Raw genomic sequence first — 16778 nt, forward strand, 5'->3', positions numbered from 1 at the left:
TTCTTCGGCGCATCTTCGCATAACCATGACCACCATGTGGATTGCTCCCCCATAATCCACCATGGGAGAGCTTCTTCTTCGGCGCATCTTCACATATCCATGATCACCATATGGATGGCAAGACTCAAGCAAAGGATCTCTTCGAGATGGCTCATCTTGAACTTGCACATCATTTCTCCATGGCAAGCTTCAAGCTTATGAACTCTTCGAGTTGGCTCATCTTGAACTTGCACTACATTTCTTCATTCTTCATCATGTTGATGTCTTGAAGTAACTTGAGGGCTCACTACATCTTCATCTTCAAGACATACTTGACACTTGATATCCTTCATCAATTTCTTCTTATTGCAACCTTGAAGCCAACATATGGTTCAAGAATTGCCTATGGACAACTCCTACAAATATAACTCAATGCAAACATTAGTCCATAGGGATTGTCATTAATTACCAAAACCACACATGGGGGCTCCATGCACTTTCAGCTCTAACTCCACCAGCGTCCTAAATGGTTACTAGAGTTTGAACTTCAGGTTTGACACTTTGATGTAATGTTTTTTTGGTGGGAGGTGACGTTTTCGTGAACAGCGGGCGTCCGTGGTGAGTTACTCAATCTCAAGATCCGTTGGATCAGTTTCTCGGATTTAGTCTCTCGGAGATGCTTATAGGGGTAGAATGTATGTATGAGCGTCTACGTTTGTACTATGTTTCGCAAAAAAAGAACAGAGGCTCGGTGCTACTCTTTGTTGTCCACATGGTCTAACGGCAAACCTCAAACGGAGTGCGTTCCGCGGACTATCTGTTTCGATGTATTCCGATCTCAATTTTAGGCTGCCTTTGTAGTCTAGCGGATAGCCCGACTATTTGTCTGCTTCGGGACCTTCACCCAGCCACACTTCCCACTCCACTCTCATCCAGTCGATGTCCTTGTAGCCGTCGTGCCCTAGGTCGATCCATGGAGGTTGCAACGGCAACTGCATTGACTAACACCATGCCTACAACTCCCGCCGTCGTGGCCACATACACCCCCCCGGTGGTTCCGACTCGCGCCCGTGGTCACCCAAAAAAGGATGTTGTGTTCGGTGCGGTCAAGCGGGTAGTAGAGAGCATAGCAGAGTTAAGAAAAACAAGTTGGCCGCAGAGACAACGGTTAGTAATTAACAAGCAAGTTGGTGCCTCTACGACCCAAGAAAGGGCCACTACCTTGGCATACGCCGCCCAAGATAAGGTCCGCGCTAGCTCGGAGCCCATCACCGCCCAAGCTGCCCTCATAATTAACGGGCAGACGCTAACCAACCCCCTAGCGATGAGCCCTGGATCATCTGCAAACAAGTCGCCACGCTTTCCAAAACACGAAATGATGTCGTCCCCGTTGTCGAGGTACACATCACCGGAGGTCGGCGAGTCTTTCCTGGTTGTGGCGGCTGTTTCAAACATCAACATCAACGTTCAGTGGCTCGTTAGGGGGCGTGCAAAAGAAGCCCGCAAAGCCTGATGTCGTACATGTTCGAAGATATGACGACCCGGCCCGGTTCATCCTCCGACCCGGTATGGATCTCGTTTTTTTCCATATTTGCATCCATAGATTAAGCATAATTTGTGTCTAACCCGGCGACATGTGTACCAACCCTTTTTCGAGGATGGGGACGTGAGCATGGAGAACATGATCAACAAAGGGGCCGGCAGAGACCCAACATGCCATTGTTTGACTACTCAAATAACCACGATCTCTATCGATGACGAACAATTTTTTGACGGCGAGTTCACTCGCCAAGCCGAAGGAGGATCCAAAAGAACCGGAGGATGTGGTGCTTTGCGAGGTTTAGATGGAAATTGGACAAGATCCAATTTGTCGTGGCCAACAAAAAGGAGGCACATTTTGGAAGAAGATTTTTAACTACTTCCACGAGCACAAACACTTTTCAAAGTGGTCGCAACGAGGCCTCTCTCACAAAGAGGTGGGCATTGATCCAAGATCAATGCACGAAGTTCAATGCTTCATATACCACAATGAAGAACCGAAAAACTAGTGAAATTGGTGTTGTGGAGACTTGGTGTTTGAGGCTTTGGGCCACTTAAAGGTTTCCAACCAAATGAAGAAGTTCACATTGGTTCACTGTTCAACGACAATCAAGGATTGTCCCAATTGGCATGATCTCTATGCATCTTGGTCCACCAACGGCGGGATGGAACCCAATGTCATTGATCTCGATGGTATCACCCCAAGTCTACCCAATGCATCAAGGAGGGTGCGGGGAAGGACCAACTCCAAGGCGGATGCAAAGCGCAAGGCTTCCTCGCAAGAGGTTGTGCAGATGATCAACACATTTGTAGCCGACAAGGAGGTGTCAAGTTAGAAGAGGGACAAGAGAAAGTGGGAGAAAAAGAGGAGGCCATGAAAAGTACTACGTTGTGCAACATAAGAAGCTCCAAATTCAAGAGATCAATTCCCATAACAGGCAAAAGGAATTGGAGCTAGCCCTACTCGCCGAGGAGGTCAAGATCATGCCAACCCCCGGTGCATTCTCAGTGAAGGGCGGCTCAGGTGGGTGCGGTGTGGTCATGCGTGATCACGATGGTGTGTTCCTGGCGGGAGCTAGTCATTTTTTCCACCTTGTCTCGGACCTGGAAAGAACTGAGCTCCTGGCATGCAAGCAAGCGCTGGCGATGGCAAGGACGAAGGGGTTTGACGAAGATTGTGTTGGAACCTGATTGCCTTGGTGCGGTGACAAAGATCAGAAGCAATGACGTAGACAGGTCTATCCATGGACCGTTAGTCGAGGAAATAAATTCGATGCTGAAGGACTTCGCCGAACACTCTGTTAGGCACGTGCGTCATACTGGGAACAAAGTCGCGCATTTTTTTAGCTCGGTTTGACTGCGAGAATAAGTGTTGTGAAGTGTGGGAGGATGATCCTCCAGACTTTCTTGTAACTGTAGCACCTGAGTGTGCCGTTTAATAGATCGCAGCAGATTTATCTCAAAAAAAAACTACCAACTTGAATATGTAATGTCAGTGCAAATCAACCGTATGGGGCAACAATGATTTTTTTCTGTTTATGTATGTCATCGTAGAGGAGAATTTGTTCTTATTCAGAAAGACTAAGGAGGTCAATCTCTTCATCAGTATCCTCCCAACACAAACTTCTACATACATCTAAACTCGTGTGTATTTGGAAAAAAAATACACAACTAAAAATGATGGTCTGAATATGGAATCTATCATTAAGAAAAGTAAATGGGCATACAGGGAAAGATGGTATCAAAAGACATGACATAAACCGCCTCTTGCCTCTTTGATTAATAAATCCACAACACATGGAATTATGAGTTAATCATTTTAGAATAGTTCTTCCCACAGAACTTCCAATTAATAAACCCATTTTTTTGCTGAGAGCGTAAATATCCAGGTCAAAAAATAAGAAATGTGCGATTGATTTTCTCACTATGTTTGCACTTCTGACCAGAGCCTAACCATGTAACAGAAATATTTATGCTTCCATATAATGGCAACGCAAATCAAATATGATACTTTTCATTAGAAAAAGTTCCGATGCTAAAGTAACAAGGTACAGGTATAAAGAGCCTTCTAAAATTTCCGTTTCTCTGCAGCACGAACATGATCATGCAACAATCCCTCTTGTTTTCATGCCGTGAGAGCACCAAGTGTGTTGAAGAGACACAAAACTCTCTCCAAACACCATCTCAGGTAAATGAGTTGTTTGGAGCTTATCTTCATCTCTCTATATAACCATTTCTTTCTTTACAGATCAACGATCTATGAATAGTGGACATATACAATATTTAAAGATTCAAATAACAGTATGACTAAACAGGAAATATACAAGCAACCTGAATCCTTGATCAAGTAACAAATCAGGAATCTAATTGACAAGTTGCCAGATCAGAATTCCGATCGATTTCTTGAGGTTGGGGTGTCTTGGCATCCGACGTGTTGAAGATGCGAGTGCATCCAATATCGAGAGATTGTGAGATTAAATTGAGATACCATGAATTTCCCCTATTGTTGTAGTGTCATTTTCCAAATAGCTATATGAATAATTAGTTAAAATAAACCTAAAACATATGGGGCAAACGTGCCCAGGTGGCTCTTCTCCGCGATGCTCCCTTGGCCGTCAGTTCTTAGACGCGGACGGTGATGCGGATCAGAAAAAAAATCATGGAACTTGCAGGGCGCACATGCAACCTTCCCTGGCAATTTTCAAAAGTAATTTGGGTCTTTAAATTGGCATGTTTGCACGCTGTAAGGGTCCAAAATAAAATAGGGGAGCAATACGTAATACTTAAGTGATTGTTTGGTTACTAAACATAGTGCCGGGCCGATGCATAGTGCCACAATCTAGATCAAAAGTTTGAGACATGTGAAGTTACTTAACATAGTAGTCATAGAGGCAGAGACGAAGCCCATGAGGAGTGAAAGAGAAAACAAATACACCCTTCTCTTTAACACCCATATATATGCCCGATTAATATTTTATTACATAATTTTTTTTATAGATGTAGTTGAAAGCGAAACTTAAAGAGGAAAAGAAAAAAATGAGAGAATTGCCACAACGCGTGGGCACTTGGCTAGTTAATACATAACTGATTCAACTTTTATTGCTGAAGAAAGTAAGTACATAACACATAAGTGGTTATGAAATCCATGAGTGACCACTAACAAAGCAAATCATACATGAGTTTCGAGCATGACTAAACAGGAAATCTAGAAGCTAACTTGATATATGACCCTATAGTAATTAATATTTTTCTGCAAAACTGTGTTGAACTTCTAAAATTAATATTTTAATTTGATATATGACCCTATAGTAATTATTATCTGCTGCCAATTCAAGAACTCACTCATGAAGATACCACAAATTGTATCAACCGAACAAACAAAGGATTACCATTTAAGTTTTTGCAACACCAACAATGCCATTAAGATCCAAGTTTCCATATTTGGTAGTTCATCTACGGACAGTTCCATGTGACAAATGAAGCAAGCAAAAATTTAAGGGTTGGGACATACTCAGTGATAATTGGCAATTATCAAGTTGTAGAGTGGTATGAAATTCATCATGCTGCAATCATAGTGACTATTCTGAAGTGGACTAAATGGTATAGACCATCTCATATCCTGTAACAGCAGAAAAATTGCATAAAAATATGTTGTTTGTTCTAGCTAGCGATCCAAATTTAGTCTCAGTTGCAACCAAACCAAAGTAGTAAATCCAGTAGATATATACTACTATATCTCAGTGTTCTTGTTCTGCAAGGTGTATGCTAACTGATTTTACATATTAAAACTATCTAAATGCAAAATAAGCTTAAAAATAGATGGAATGATATTTCATCAAGCATGCCTAAGAAAACGTCACATGTATATGTGTTGTGAGATCGTAGCCTACATAAAAAATCTGAATAATTCGGTACTATATACTTCTTGTCAGTTGATAGATCTGGAGGCCACACTGGTAGGTTCCAAATCAACTATTGCATCCTAAAATTTGGCCTACTCTTGACCCGTCTGATCTGTTCGCTCAGCTCCTATCTTCAGAACGCATCATGAGCCATAGATCTGTCCCTGTACAAAATTTCAGCCAACAGAAAGCTTAATCTCCTCTATAAAACTGAGTACCAAAAAGTACCAGAGGAATTTGGACCAAAACATAGCAATAGCACGCCCAAACAACATAGGAGTAGCGCAGCCCCAATCTCTCACCATCTCTCTCTGTTCTCCCACAGTGGACTCTGCACGGAACGTCTGCTCGGGCCTCGGGGCAGTGTCGCCTCGCCACACAGGTCGGGGATGCCGTGCTCGTGGTGCTCGTCCACCGTCGGCTCGAGGCGGATCCACTCTTCCGTCGCCGCACTCGCTTTGCTCCCGACCGCACGGCGAGCAACCCCTAGCTCAGCCTCTGAGACGGCAGTTTCGGGGGCTGGGTTCCCGTTCCGTCTTGACGAGATTGTTGGGCTTGGTCCAGTTAAGCGCGTGCAGGAGACGACGGAAGCGCTTGACGAAGGAGCGACGTACCGTCTGACGACGGAACCTGTTTCCATTTTTTAAGTAGTAGAGATTTCCGGTTTTGTCTGGAGGAGGATGGCCCTCGTGCATGGACAGAGAAGAAGCTGCGGGAGTTCGTTGAGGAGTGGAAGATGTTGAAGCAGAGAGATGGGAAACAAGCGGATCTGCAGGACGCGAAGAAGATGCGGGTGGAGGCGAGGACGAAGCCTGCCGCATCGGAAGCGGAGTTAGCCTCGTACAGAGCGGAAGCGGAGGAGGCGCGCAGGAATCACGATCCGGTGGGAGAAGCGCTGGCACTGAAGAATCGGCGGACTACTATCTGCGGATGTGTGAGGAAGAATCCGCTGCCCGGGAACTGGAAGACGATCGCGAGGAAGAAGACTGGTCTGATCCGGAGGTCGTCTATGCTAATAGGTTTCGGGATTACTGGAACCACGTGTGGGCCGGCGCATTTGGTTCCTTCGAGGACACCACTAAGGGCATCTCCAACGGGGGCGACCCATCCCGCTCCCGCGCGTCCGGATGGGTCGAGCCGGACAAAAATGCGGCCCAACGCGGGGACGCACCGCAAAAGCGGATGGCCGCGGCGTCCGGAACGACGCAAACCCGGTCCAAATCTGGGCCGGGTTTGCGTGACCGCGGATGGCACGCGCCGTCCTCGCGTGTCCGCCCGAGTCCGCCCGACTAGCCCACATGTCGGTGCCCCGGTCCTATTAAATGTGGATCGGGGAGGGGACTGTCCCTATCCAGTCCCCACTATCCACTCCGGCCGCACGCGCGAGCTCGAAGCTTCCGCGCCGCCATGGCCCCGAAGCGTGAGTTCGCGCAGTCCGCCAACGACCACGAGGCCGGCAGCAGCCGGCCAGTCGCGCCGCCGGCGTTCGCCATGGGGCCGCCGGTGACGCCCAGACGCGACCGGATCTACGTCACCGTAGCGGTGGCGCAGATATTCTGGGACGCCGGCGTCCCAATGCCGTGGGGGACGTGCACCTCCCCACGGCCGGCACCGACCCCAGATCGGGTTCCGGTGCCGCCCATCCCGGCGTCAGGCCGCGCCCGTGTCGCGGAGATCCGGAGGCACCGCGCGCAGCTGCCGGCGGACCTCCAGGAGGACCCCGCGTACGGCGACGCAAGTCCCAACTGGGACTTGTGGTTCGAGGTGGAGCACGATGCGCGCCGGCACACGTGCTTCACGTCGGCGACGGCGCGGCCTCGCGCGCAGCCGCGCACACCTGCAAGGCGGGCAGGCCGCCGCCCCGGCGGCTCTGTCCATCGACGAGCCCCAGCTGCAGCCCCAGCAGGAGCCCCGCCGCAGCCCCGGCAGCGGGAGGACGAAGACGACCCGGAGGCTGCAGGCGGCGCTCGCGGCGTCCCGCGAGCAGTGCGACCTCGACGAGCTGGCCAAATGGCCGCACCTCGCCGAGACGCTGCGCGCCTCCGCCCTGGCGGAGAAGGCCAGGAAGGCCCAGGAGAACGCCCAGGCGGAGGCGTGGGCCTTCCTCGAGATGGCGCGCCGACAGGAGGAGGACACGCGCCAGGCGGCGCTCCGGGAGGAGGAGGAGCGTCGTGCCACGCTCCTGGCGGAGGAGGAGCGCCGGGCCGCGCTCCGGGCGGAGGAGGAGGAGCAGCTCCGCAAGGAGTCCGCGCGGAGGGCGCGACTGCGCAGGCCGGCGAGCCCGCCGAACCCGCACTCCGCCTGGGAAAGGGCGCAGTGGTCGCCCTGGCCGGAGTCCCCGCCGCCCTCCGGTGTTTCTAGCCGGAACAGCGCTCCGCCGCCGGGGGCGTCGTCGTCATCGACGCCGACGACGACGAGTACTACTGGGGGTAGTACTGCCGGCGGCCACCGCGTGCTCGCAAACCCTGGCTAGGGTTTTTTTTTTAGTTTAAAGCTCATATAGGGCTTTTTTTGTGTAAAAATTGCCCAAAATAGGGTTAAGTTTAATTACCAACTAGTTTAAATTTATGTTTTGTTGTTTTCCTTTTTCATTTTGATTTTTGTTTTATTTATTTCATATGCGACCCAAACGGACACGCGGACGCGGGCCGCTGTCCGCGTGTCCGCTCGGCCACCCAAACGGTCCAAAACGGACGGCCCAGCGCGTCCGTTTGGGTCGCGCGGTTGGAGATGCCCTAAGTGCTTCCTCCCAATAGCTTCCATGTAATTTGTTCGATTGATTGATTGCAACTTGATGATAATGGTTAGTACAACAATTTGTGCGTATGTCAACTGACATGTCTAACCTATAACTACCTACATGTATGCAGCGCTTATCCCCTCAATGCTTTACACCGACAAGCCCGCGCCTTGCACTTCTGCCGGTCTGAGGTCTACTCTGCAGATCTTTTCAGTCAAAGTGGTGGGAATAAAAGAAAGTTTACACTGGCCACTAGATGTGTATGGTATTGTTGCCGCGCGTGATTGTTTGGATCACAATCGCAATGTTATCTTCAGTCGGGAAAGGGATAATTGCCAAACCATCACCGAAGAGGTTTGTAAATCACCCACCACGAATTATTTGCTGCATATGTACTTCCATGGATACTATTTGGTCTGGTCTTCAGCTGAATTCAGTGCATTAGTTTCTCTTGGCCTTCATCACGATGAAATATAACAAATTCTTGGTGCCATTGAAGTTCTGTGATGCAGTTACTTCTACTGCTGTTGTGAGTACTAATTCATAAGTTATCTGTACGTCGATGAATAATACTCGGTATGGCAAGGGTTCTTCCTGTAAAGAGGCAATTTTAGTGAGGATTAATGATATATTTCTTTTAATGTTAATTATTGCAGACCAAAATCACATGTATGCATGCATAACAGTCAACCTTATTTTTCTAAAGTCACTTAGTTTATCATCTTGATAATCTCAGTGCAAACTGGACGTGCACTTAGCTCATGTTTTCAGGGTACATGGGAAGTACCTGCAACTTTTACCTTACTTTTGACCTCTTCATCAGAGTTCGCCTTTTATTTGTGCTTCCACAATTCATGGTCAGACATATGATTCAATTGTGTCCTCATCAGTAAACTGTACTCCCATGAATACTATTTGGTATGGCAAGGGTGCTTCTAGACAACTGTGATAAAACCTGATGGCCACTGTAAGTTAGCTTACCATGGACTGGCAATCCTTCTGTTCCTGTAAAGAGACAAGTTCAGCGAGGATTGGTGTTATATTTCTTTTAATGTTAGTTACTGCAGGCAAAAATCACATGTATGCATGCATGACAGCCAACCTTATTTTTCTAAAATGACTTAGTTTATCGTCTTGATAATCTCGGTGCAAACTGGATGTGCACTTAGCTCATGTTTTCAGGGGTACAGGGGATTCTGAAGTGCCTACAACTTTTACCTTTCTTTTGACCTCTTCATTAGAGTTCGCCTTTTATATATGCTTCCACAATTCATACTCAGACATATGATTCCATTGTTTCCTTGTCTTTGACACTAGCTATATATATAATTATTTTGTGCTTCGTTGTCTCTTCTTTTCTGCAAATTTGTCGTTTAATATTTTCTTAGTTGAATGGCATGGGCATATAAGTATTCTTAAGAAGACATATCCTTTCGAACGCATTTGAGTATGTGCACCACCTTTACGAATATCCTAATTTTGTAAAAAACATTGTGACTATCATTTGCATCAGGCTAGTAATTTCTCCTAGCATTGTACTATGCATCTCACATCGTTTATCCTATGGATTTTGCATTCAGTTATACTGTTTTGTAATATGTATCTTTGGTTTTGGTTTACTTATTTGTTTGTGTTGGTTCTTTAAATCTGAAGTTCTTGACAATAGAAACATGCTTGTTGACCAAAATCAATTTTGGCCGCTCTTGCCTCTTGGTAAATTCTCCTCATTGTACATCACCTTTTTTTTGGTTTACCATTGACAGATCAATATTCAGTTTACTATAATTAATTCCAGTTGGTAGACAGATGAAGTATAGATGGACACATTTTCTTTTGGGGTGAAAATTGAATATGGCTCAATTAAAATTGTTGCATGCAGGATCCCATTCTGGAACTGACAGGGCCTACCCGTGCTGTTGTGTTGTTGGATCCTGTGAACTTCGAGGTTAATCTGAAACTGAAAGGCACAAGTGAATCAGAGGATCAAGATTTAAGCTTTCTAGACGTGCCGTACAGGAACTGTGCGATTGGGAGTCGTTCGCGCCTGATTAGTCGTGTCCTCACTAGCAAGCTTTGCACAGTGGAGTTGACGTTAGGCCACATTGTTCGCTCTGTGGAGGCTACCATCAGTGTGAAAGTCTTAGGCGGTTCATGGCCAGATGGTTTTCAAGGCGTCTTTGCTGCCAATACCGCCAGTATAGATCACAAGGAAGTCATACTGCTCGCATTTGGAGATGGCGCATTGCCTGTTACCGCCGATGGCATGATCAAGCTTTCACGCCGTGTTGCTTCTGTTGATGTTGATGGAGAACTGAAAGTGTCTGCTGTGGCAGGATGTCAAAATGAGAAGCTGGCTGTTGAGAGTGATAAAATAGGTTTTGAACCTAAGGAAGCTGGTAGAAGCCGTGGTATCCTGAAGGTTGCCTTCTGCGAGATGGAAGTCATTGTCGCCTGGTCCCTTCTACCGTTTTCTCCATTTTTCCGTAAATTACCCTGCAACAATGATGCCAGCAGCAGCCCATTGGAGTTCGTGTCTGCTTTACTTTAGTTACTTAATGTACTGGTTATCGTATTTATGCTCTGCTATGCGACTGTAGCTGTGGTTTCCATGTAGTGTTCTTATGAGTTCAGTGTTTACTCTGTTATCATGGTTAAATTAGTTCGTGTTGGTGCTCTGCACTGACTATAGTTGATACTGCGGTATGTTGACGTACCGTTGCCTGTATGGGCAAAGCTATTGACCTATTGTCTTAGTCACCTCTTGTGCAGTCAAATTATCAGCATCGTCAGGTTCAGTAAGTATTTCATTGAGTGCATTCTTTCATAAGTGAAATACGAACAACCACGCCGGTTGTAATAGACTGACTTGAATTTTGTTTTCTTGGTCAGCATTGTCAAGGTATGATAATGTGTCATGATACTCTGTTCTCCTTTGGACCTTTGATCTCTGGTTTGATGATTGTACTTGTATGCCATGCCAAAATTTTATTGTCTCCTGTAAGATCTTGTGCAAAGTGGCAGTGATACAACTATTTTTCTGCATTAAAATAAATCTAAATAACTATTGGTTCTGTCGATCTGAGATTTACTTGAGTATTGCCAGGCTTGGGCGGTGCGTTAATTCACTGTGGATTGGTTTCGATTTTGGGACGTTTTCTATGGGGTTTTAGGCGTTTGGCGTTCGCTATTATGATTGTGATTCCTGGCGCGGTTCGCTGTCAGATTATGTAGTCAAGCTGCATGTTCACTGCTTCAGGCCCACAAATTTGAGTTGGTTTGTTCGAGAACACAAGCGTGTATGATGCTGAAACTTGCAAAAGACCACTAATGGTTGTAGACAATCACACAGACAGCATATCCGTCGAACACTAGAGTAGCACTCCGAGTTACAAATGGTTTGATCCCCTGACATCTGACAATTGACATCTACCGTACAAAAGGGTGCAACATTCTTGGATAAATGGCTCGGTCCTCATTTTTTTGCTTTTGGAAATGAACAAATTACTTGTGCTGAAGCGCTAGAATAGCTTTAGGATGCTTCATCAAACTAGTGGCAAGGAAAATAAAAACGAAATATCATTTGGTATTCACTCCCTAGCTTGCTCTTGACTAACTGTATTATCATCTCAACTCTCAAGTTGTCTATGCTTCCCCATGAACTTCAACGATTGCGACCTTTTTAAAACATACTCCATCCATTCTAAAAATAAGTGACTCAACATGTTCTAAATACGGAGGTATTTATAACTAAAATGCATCTAGATACATCCGTATCTAGATAAAGTTAAGTCACTTATTTATGGACGGTGATAGTAATATAGATGCAAATGCGATAGCCACAGTTTAAAGCACACCAATCATGTGGAAATCTCAATCAAAATTATCTAGGCGAGATCCTGAGAACTTCGCAACTCTCTTTTGTTGACGCGCCAAAAAAAAGAAACACACAAGGCCACATTATTCAGCTAGTCATGAAAAATGTTCATTAGCAACATAGATTGAGCTATATGTGTTGGTTGATCTGTCAATTTAACTGAAATAAAAGGTTAACTGAAAATAGACAGAGTCTAAACGGAACGTTAAAGAGGGGGGCCCACAAACAAACGTTTTGGACCTCTTCGTACGTAACTAATCACCCCGATCGGGTCCCCTATCCCATTGGCCATACAAGAGGGAGGAGAGCCAGGTAGGAACGATCTGATAGGTTCACCATCGGCTAGACCTGCTCCTCGATATTCCCACACCCTATCGATCTTGGGAGACCAGGAGTGACAGGAAGACCAATTCCACCGCCGGCCACCAGGAGGGTTGTGTTGGCGGAGCTCCTGCACCTCTACAACGACCTGTGGCTCATCTACCTCAGCTACATGATGGGCTACACCATGCCTGCATGGCTGCATCTAGCAGTCAAGGGATCTTCATCTACACGTAAGTTACCCTAATCAGGGGCGGAGCTAGGCCTGGTGCTACCGGTGTCGTAGCACCGGCCTGAACCTCAACGTGTATGTGCTAAATTGCAGTGCTAGAACTATGAAAAATTGAGGTGACTAGCACCACTAAGCTAGCACTAGCACCGGACTTGTAGTGTCTCTGGCTCTGCCCCAGAACCTAATCATGCTCGGTTAATGCTCATTAGGTGCACTATGGGGCGATCAACAAATGTTTATGTCTATCCTAATGGTGCATTAAACTCTAACAATATACTAGGCATAAATTTAACTGAGCAAGCAACACTGAAAGAAACAATTGGGTAATCATGTGCAACTAATTAGTATCTGGAGACAAGATATCCTGTTTTAGCACACCTTCCACGACAACCAGAATGCACTAAGTTAAGCACGAAGACAAATAAGCAATTAAGTTAAGCAGCACTAGCCAATTGTGGTGTGGATGTGCACCACTAGCTACTTATAAAATCAATGAAGATTTCTGGAAGGAAGGCATGCAAAACATATACTGCCGCTTCTCAATTGGATAACCACCTCCTCTAATTGTTGGTGGGTTATTGGGAACCCCATTGCTATGCTGAAAGTTCCCTTGGGCTTCCTTGAACCTTAGACTCTTTGACATTTGGACAAGCATAACAAGATATGAACTGAAATCTTGTTAATTATTAAGGGCTAAGATCCTCCTTTATGTAAATGTGCCACTATGGCTAGAAATAACAATGCACATATGTTAGAACAGGATCAAGCTACTATATGGATAGCTAGCTAGCTGCACCGAAAAGGGTAATTGGTTTGTGCAATAATAGGGTTGTAAAGTGGCTCGGCTACCTCTCTTTTCTTAAAAACAAAGTTAGTAAACTAAAGGGAGCTACTCCTTGATCAATGCTCTCTTTTTTCCTGAAAGAAGATGAGATGTTACTCCCTCGATCCATAATACTTGTCGCTGAATCAGATGTATCTAAACATATATATTTTAGTGTGACTGTTCACACGTTTTAGCGACACATATTATGGGTTGGAGGGAAAAAATTCTCAAAGAAGATCAATGGTTCTTGGCAATATGCATGCACGGATCTCCTTGCCATATTTTTTTTTGTTTCTTCCTATTGCTTGGTATTAATTGCAGCTATTGCTTGACATCTACCGGCTAAGCCTCAAGTAAGATTATGATCTCTTTTGATGTAGGTTCTGAAAATGTAGGAATGGAGAAAAACGCCGGCTCAAAATACCATGCTATGTTGAATAGTATGGTATTGAAATGATGTTTGACCGTGCAAAGAAAAACATAGGATTATTTTCAAGATTTTGGTCTAGATGTGGAAGTTTTCTATGAAATCTAGTGGAAATGAATGAATCGTAAAAAGTAAGACATCATATGGTTTGGAATTCGACCAACCAAACTACTCGCCTAAGAAAACTCTCCAAAATATTTTGAATCAAAGAAGCCCTAGGCTCCACTAATGAATTATTAATATATAGTAGTACTAATTATTAATGTAGGAGTTGAGTATAGCATTTAGCAGGGTCAAATTCCATTAAAGTGTGACTCACAGCTGACTGAAGGGCAACACAGGTCATGACATGCCGAGTACAAGAAATGACAGCTGACTAAACTGATCGGAATGCCATCTGCTTCTTCGTGAAGTTGCATGCATGCCGGGTTCATGCTTACATAGCTTCGGATGAACACTACTCATATCTCCATGGCATAATGCATGATTAACATGGCTTAAGTTTAAATCCACCCATGTATGGATGATGAGCAGAGTGCTTGCATGCCAACGCCCAAGAAATCCCTAGTTTCCTCCCTCCCGACGGCGTCCTTGAGGCCGGCATGGCGTGCCGCCGAGAAAAGGTCGTACGGCATGCTCCCGGTGGCCGCCGTGAGCTCGCTCATTGCGCCGGAGACGTTGGCATTGTGCTGGCTCGCGCCGAAAAAGAACTTGTTGCGCTCCTCGTCCCGCGCGGCTGACTTGGGCGCCGGCTCAAAGGCCCCCATGACCGGCATCGTGGCGTTGTTGGACGATGTCACGGAGCCGATCTGCGCCGCCCTTTGCAGCAGCGCCGTCGCGGACATGTCGGCAGGCGGCGCGGCAGGCTTGGCGTGCTGCTGGCCGCTGAACACGGACGGCGCGCTATCCGCCTCTCTGGAAGAGTTGGTCGTCAGCTCGCTGGCGTTCGACGACGAGAGCTTGCCGCTGCCACCGCTGTTCCCGTACATCCAGCTCAGCTGCGCCATGTCAAACTGCTGCGGCGCGCCGGCGGAGGTCGGCGCGAAGAGATCCGCGTACATCTGCGGCGGCATTGGTGCGCCCGCACCACCGGACGACAGTAGGCCACCAATGTGTTGCATGCCCATGGAGGACGGCAGCGTGTTTTCGCCGCCCCACAGAGAGAGCCCTCCGTGCCGGGCCGCGGCGCCTTCGCACAGCATGTCTCCGACGGCGCCCGCCGTGTGTCCCAGCATCTGTCCACCTGCAGGCCTGATCAGGTGCGCGGCGGCCGGCGGCGGGAGCATCATGCTGTGCGGCCTGACGGCCATCCCGGCCGGCGCCGAGCCGGCGAACAGGTATCCCTGCCCCGCCGCCGCCGCGCCCGAGTTAGCGGCGGTGATCCTCGCCGTCTCCTCGGCGAGCGCGTCGCAGAAGGCGCGGTGCGTGATGAAGCTGTCCCGCCTGGAGAAGAGCGTGCCGCAGTCGCAGCGGTACTCCCTGGTGCCGCAGGTCTTGGAGTGCGCCTTCCAGTCGGACTGCACGGCGTAGCGCTTGGCGCACTTGTCGCACTTCCACTTCTTCTCGCCGTGCTTGCGGCAGAAGTGCTTCTTGATCCCGGTGAGGTCGCCCAGCGCGCGGGCCGGGTTGTTGTGGACGCAGGTCTTCTCCGGGCACACGTACACGCGCTTCCGGGGCTCCTTGCCGCTCCGCTGCTTGAGCTTCCATGGCAGGTTGTGGCCGCGGCGGTGCAGCTGCAGGTTCTGGTCGCGCTGGAAGCCCTTGCCGCAGATCTCGCACACGAAGCGGTTCGTCGCCATCAGCGTCCGCGGCGACAGCGCGATCACCTCCGCCTCAGGGTCTGCAGGATACGATCGATCATCGATTAGAATTCGCTAGGAAATAAATAATGGCGAAGAAGAAGATGCATGCAGCTGATGGAAGAGGATTAATTCGCTAGGTAAACGAACTTGCCTGGTGTGCCGGGGAGGCTGCGCTTCTTCTTGGCGGGAGGAGGGGGAGGGTGCTCATGGTCATGCGACGACGGTTGCTGCAGCTGCTGCTGGTTGGTGAGGGGAGCGAAAGGGTTGGACATGGCTTCACTCGCCATTATTGTTTCTTGGTGTCTTGCTAGCTCGATCTTGGTGAGATTGATGTTGTGATGTACTACTACTGCTTGTGCTTAACTAGTCTTGATTTGGAGACAAAAGGGCAACTTTTGTTCTTAGGTCGGTGTGGGGCATTACTCAAGCAATGTAATGTAGCTAGTGGAAGCAACAATACCAGCAGATGGACTAATATAGGAGAGCTGCCGGACGGAACTAGTTAGTGAGACACAATCACACAAACAAGAGAGAGAAAGAGTAGTGTGTTAGAGGAGGACAGAGCTTAATTAAAATATTTGAAGTGGTAAAAAGGTGAAAGTTGAAAGGAGTGTGTGTTTGTGTGGCAGTGTGGGTGTACATACATACATGCAATGCATGATGACACCTATGATGAGGAGAAAGATATGGAAAAGGGTAATCATCAAAGGGCGGTAAAAAGCTGCGGCTTGGTGCCTTTGCATTTGGCATGATTAGCCCATAATGTGCTGCTCTTCCCTTTGCAAAAGAACCGTGCTGCCTCTCCGCTCCGGTCTACTCTGACCTGGACCCGCATGCATGCACACATACCTTGTTTTTCCTCCTTGGAGATGAAGATAGTCGTCGTGGTAGTGCTGTGCTGCAAAAGGACTTTTTGTTCCTTTTTTTGCAAGCGAAAAGGGCTTTTTGTACACCCCTCGTAGCGATCTTGAGCTGACTGTTCGAGACTTCGATCGCGATTAATTTGGCGCAAAACATGCGATATAGACGAGAGGTTGAAGCTTCATTGTTCAAGAGATTAGGTGGAAAATGTTTTTAGTATATTTATATATATGTAGCATGTTTGATCATATCCTTTGCAGAGATTGCTTTGCACC

The 16778-nt window shown here is 47.3% G+C and overlaps 2 protein-coding genes across 2 annotated transcripts; one reads left to right on the forward strand and one right to left on the reverse strand.

Moving 5' to 3' along the window:
• Positions 1-2183: 2183 nt before the first annotated feature.
• On the forward strand, positions 2184-10708 carry LOC124663841. Its single transcript, XM_047201494.1, has 3 exons — positions 2184-2349; positions 8291-8514; positions 10040-10708. The coding sequence occupies exons 1-3, from the start codon at positions 2184-2186 to the stop codon at positions 10706-10708; spliced, it is 1059 nt and encodes a 352-aa protein (XP_047057450.1).
• Positions 10709-14343: 3635 nt separating this feature from the next.
• On the reverse strand, positions 14344-15929 carry LOC124663842 (zinc finger protein NUTCRACKER-like). Its single transcript, XM_047201495.1, has 2 exons — positions 15794-15929; positions 14344-15680 (listed from the first exon to the last, which is right to left on the reverse strand). The coding sequence occupies exons 1-2, from the start codon at positions 15927-15929 to the stop codon at positions 14344-14346; spliced, it is 1473 nt and encodes a 490-aa protein (XP_047057451.1).
• Positions 15930-16778: the final 849 nt, after the last annotated feature.

This window comes from Lolium rigidum, chromosome 6 (genome assembly GCF_022539505.1).
Source record: "Lolium rigidum isolate FL_2022 chromosome 6, APGP_CSIRO_Lrig_0.1, whole genome shotgun sequence".
Classification (NCBI taxonomy): domain Eukaryota; kingdom Viridiplantae; phylum Streptophyta; class Magnoliopsida; order Poales; family Poaceae; genus Lolium; species Lolium rigidum.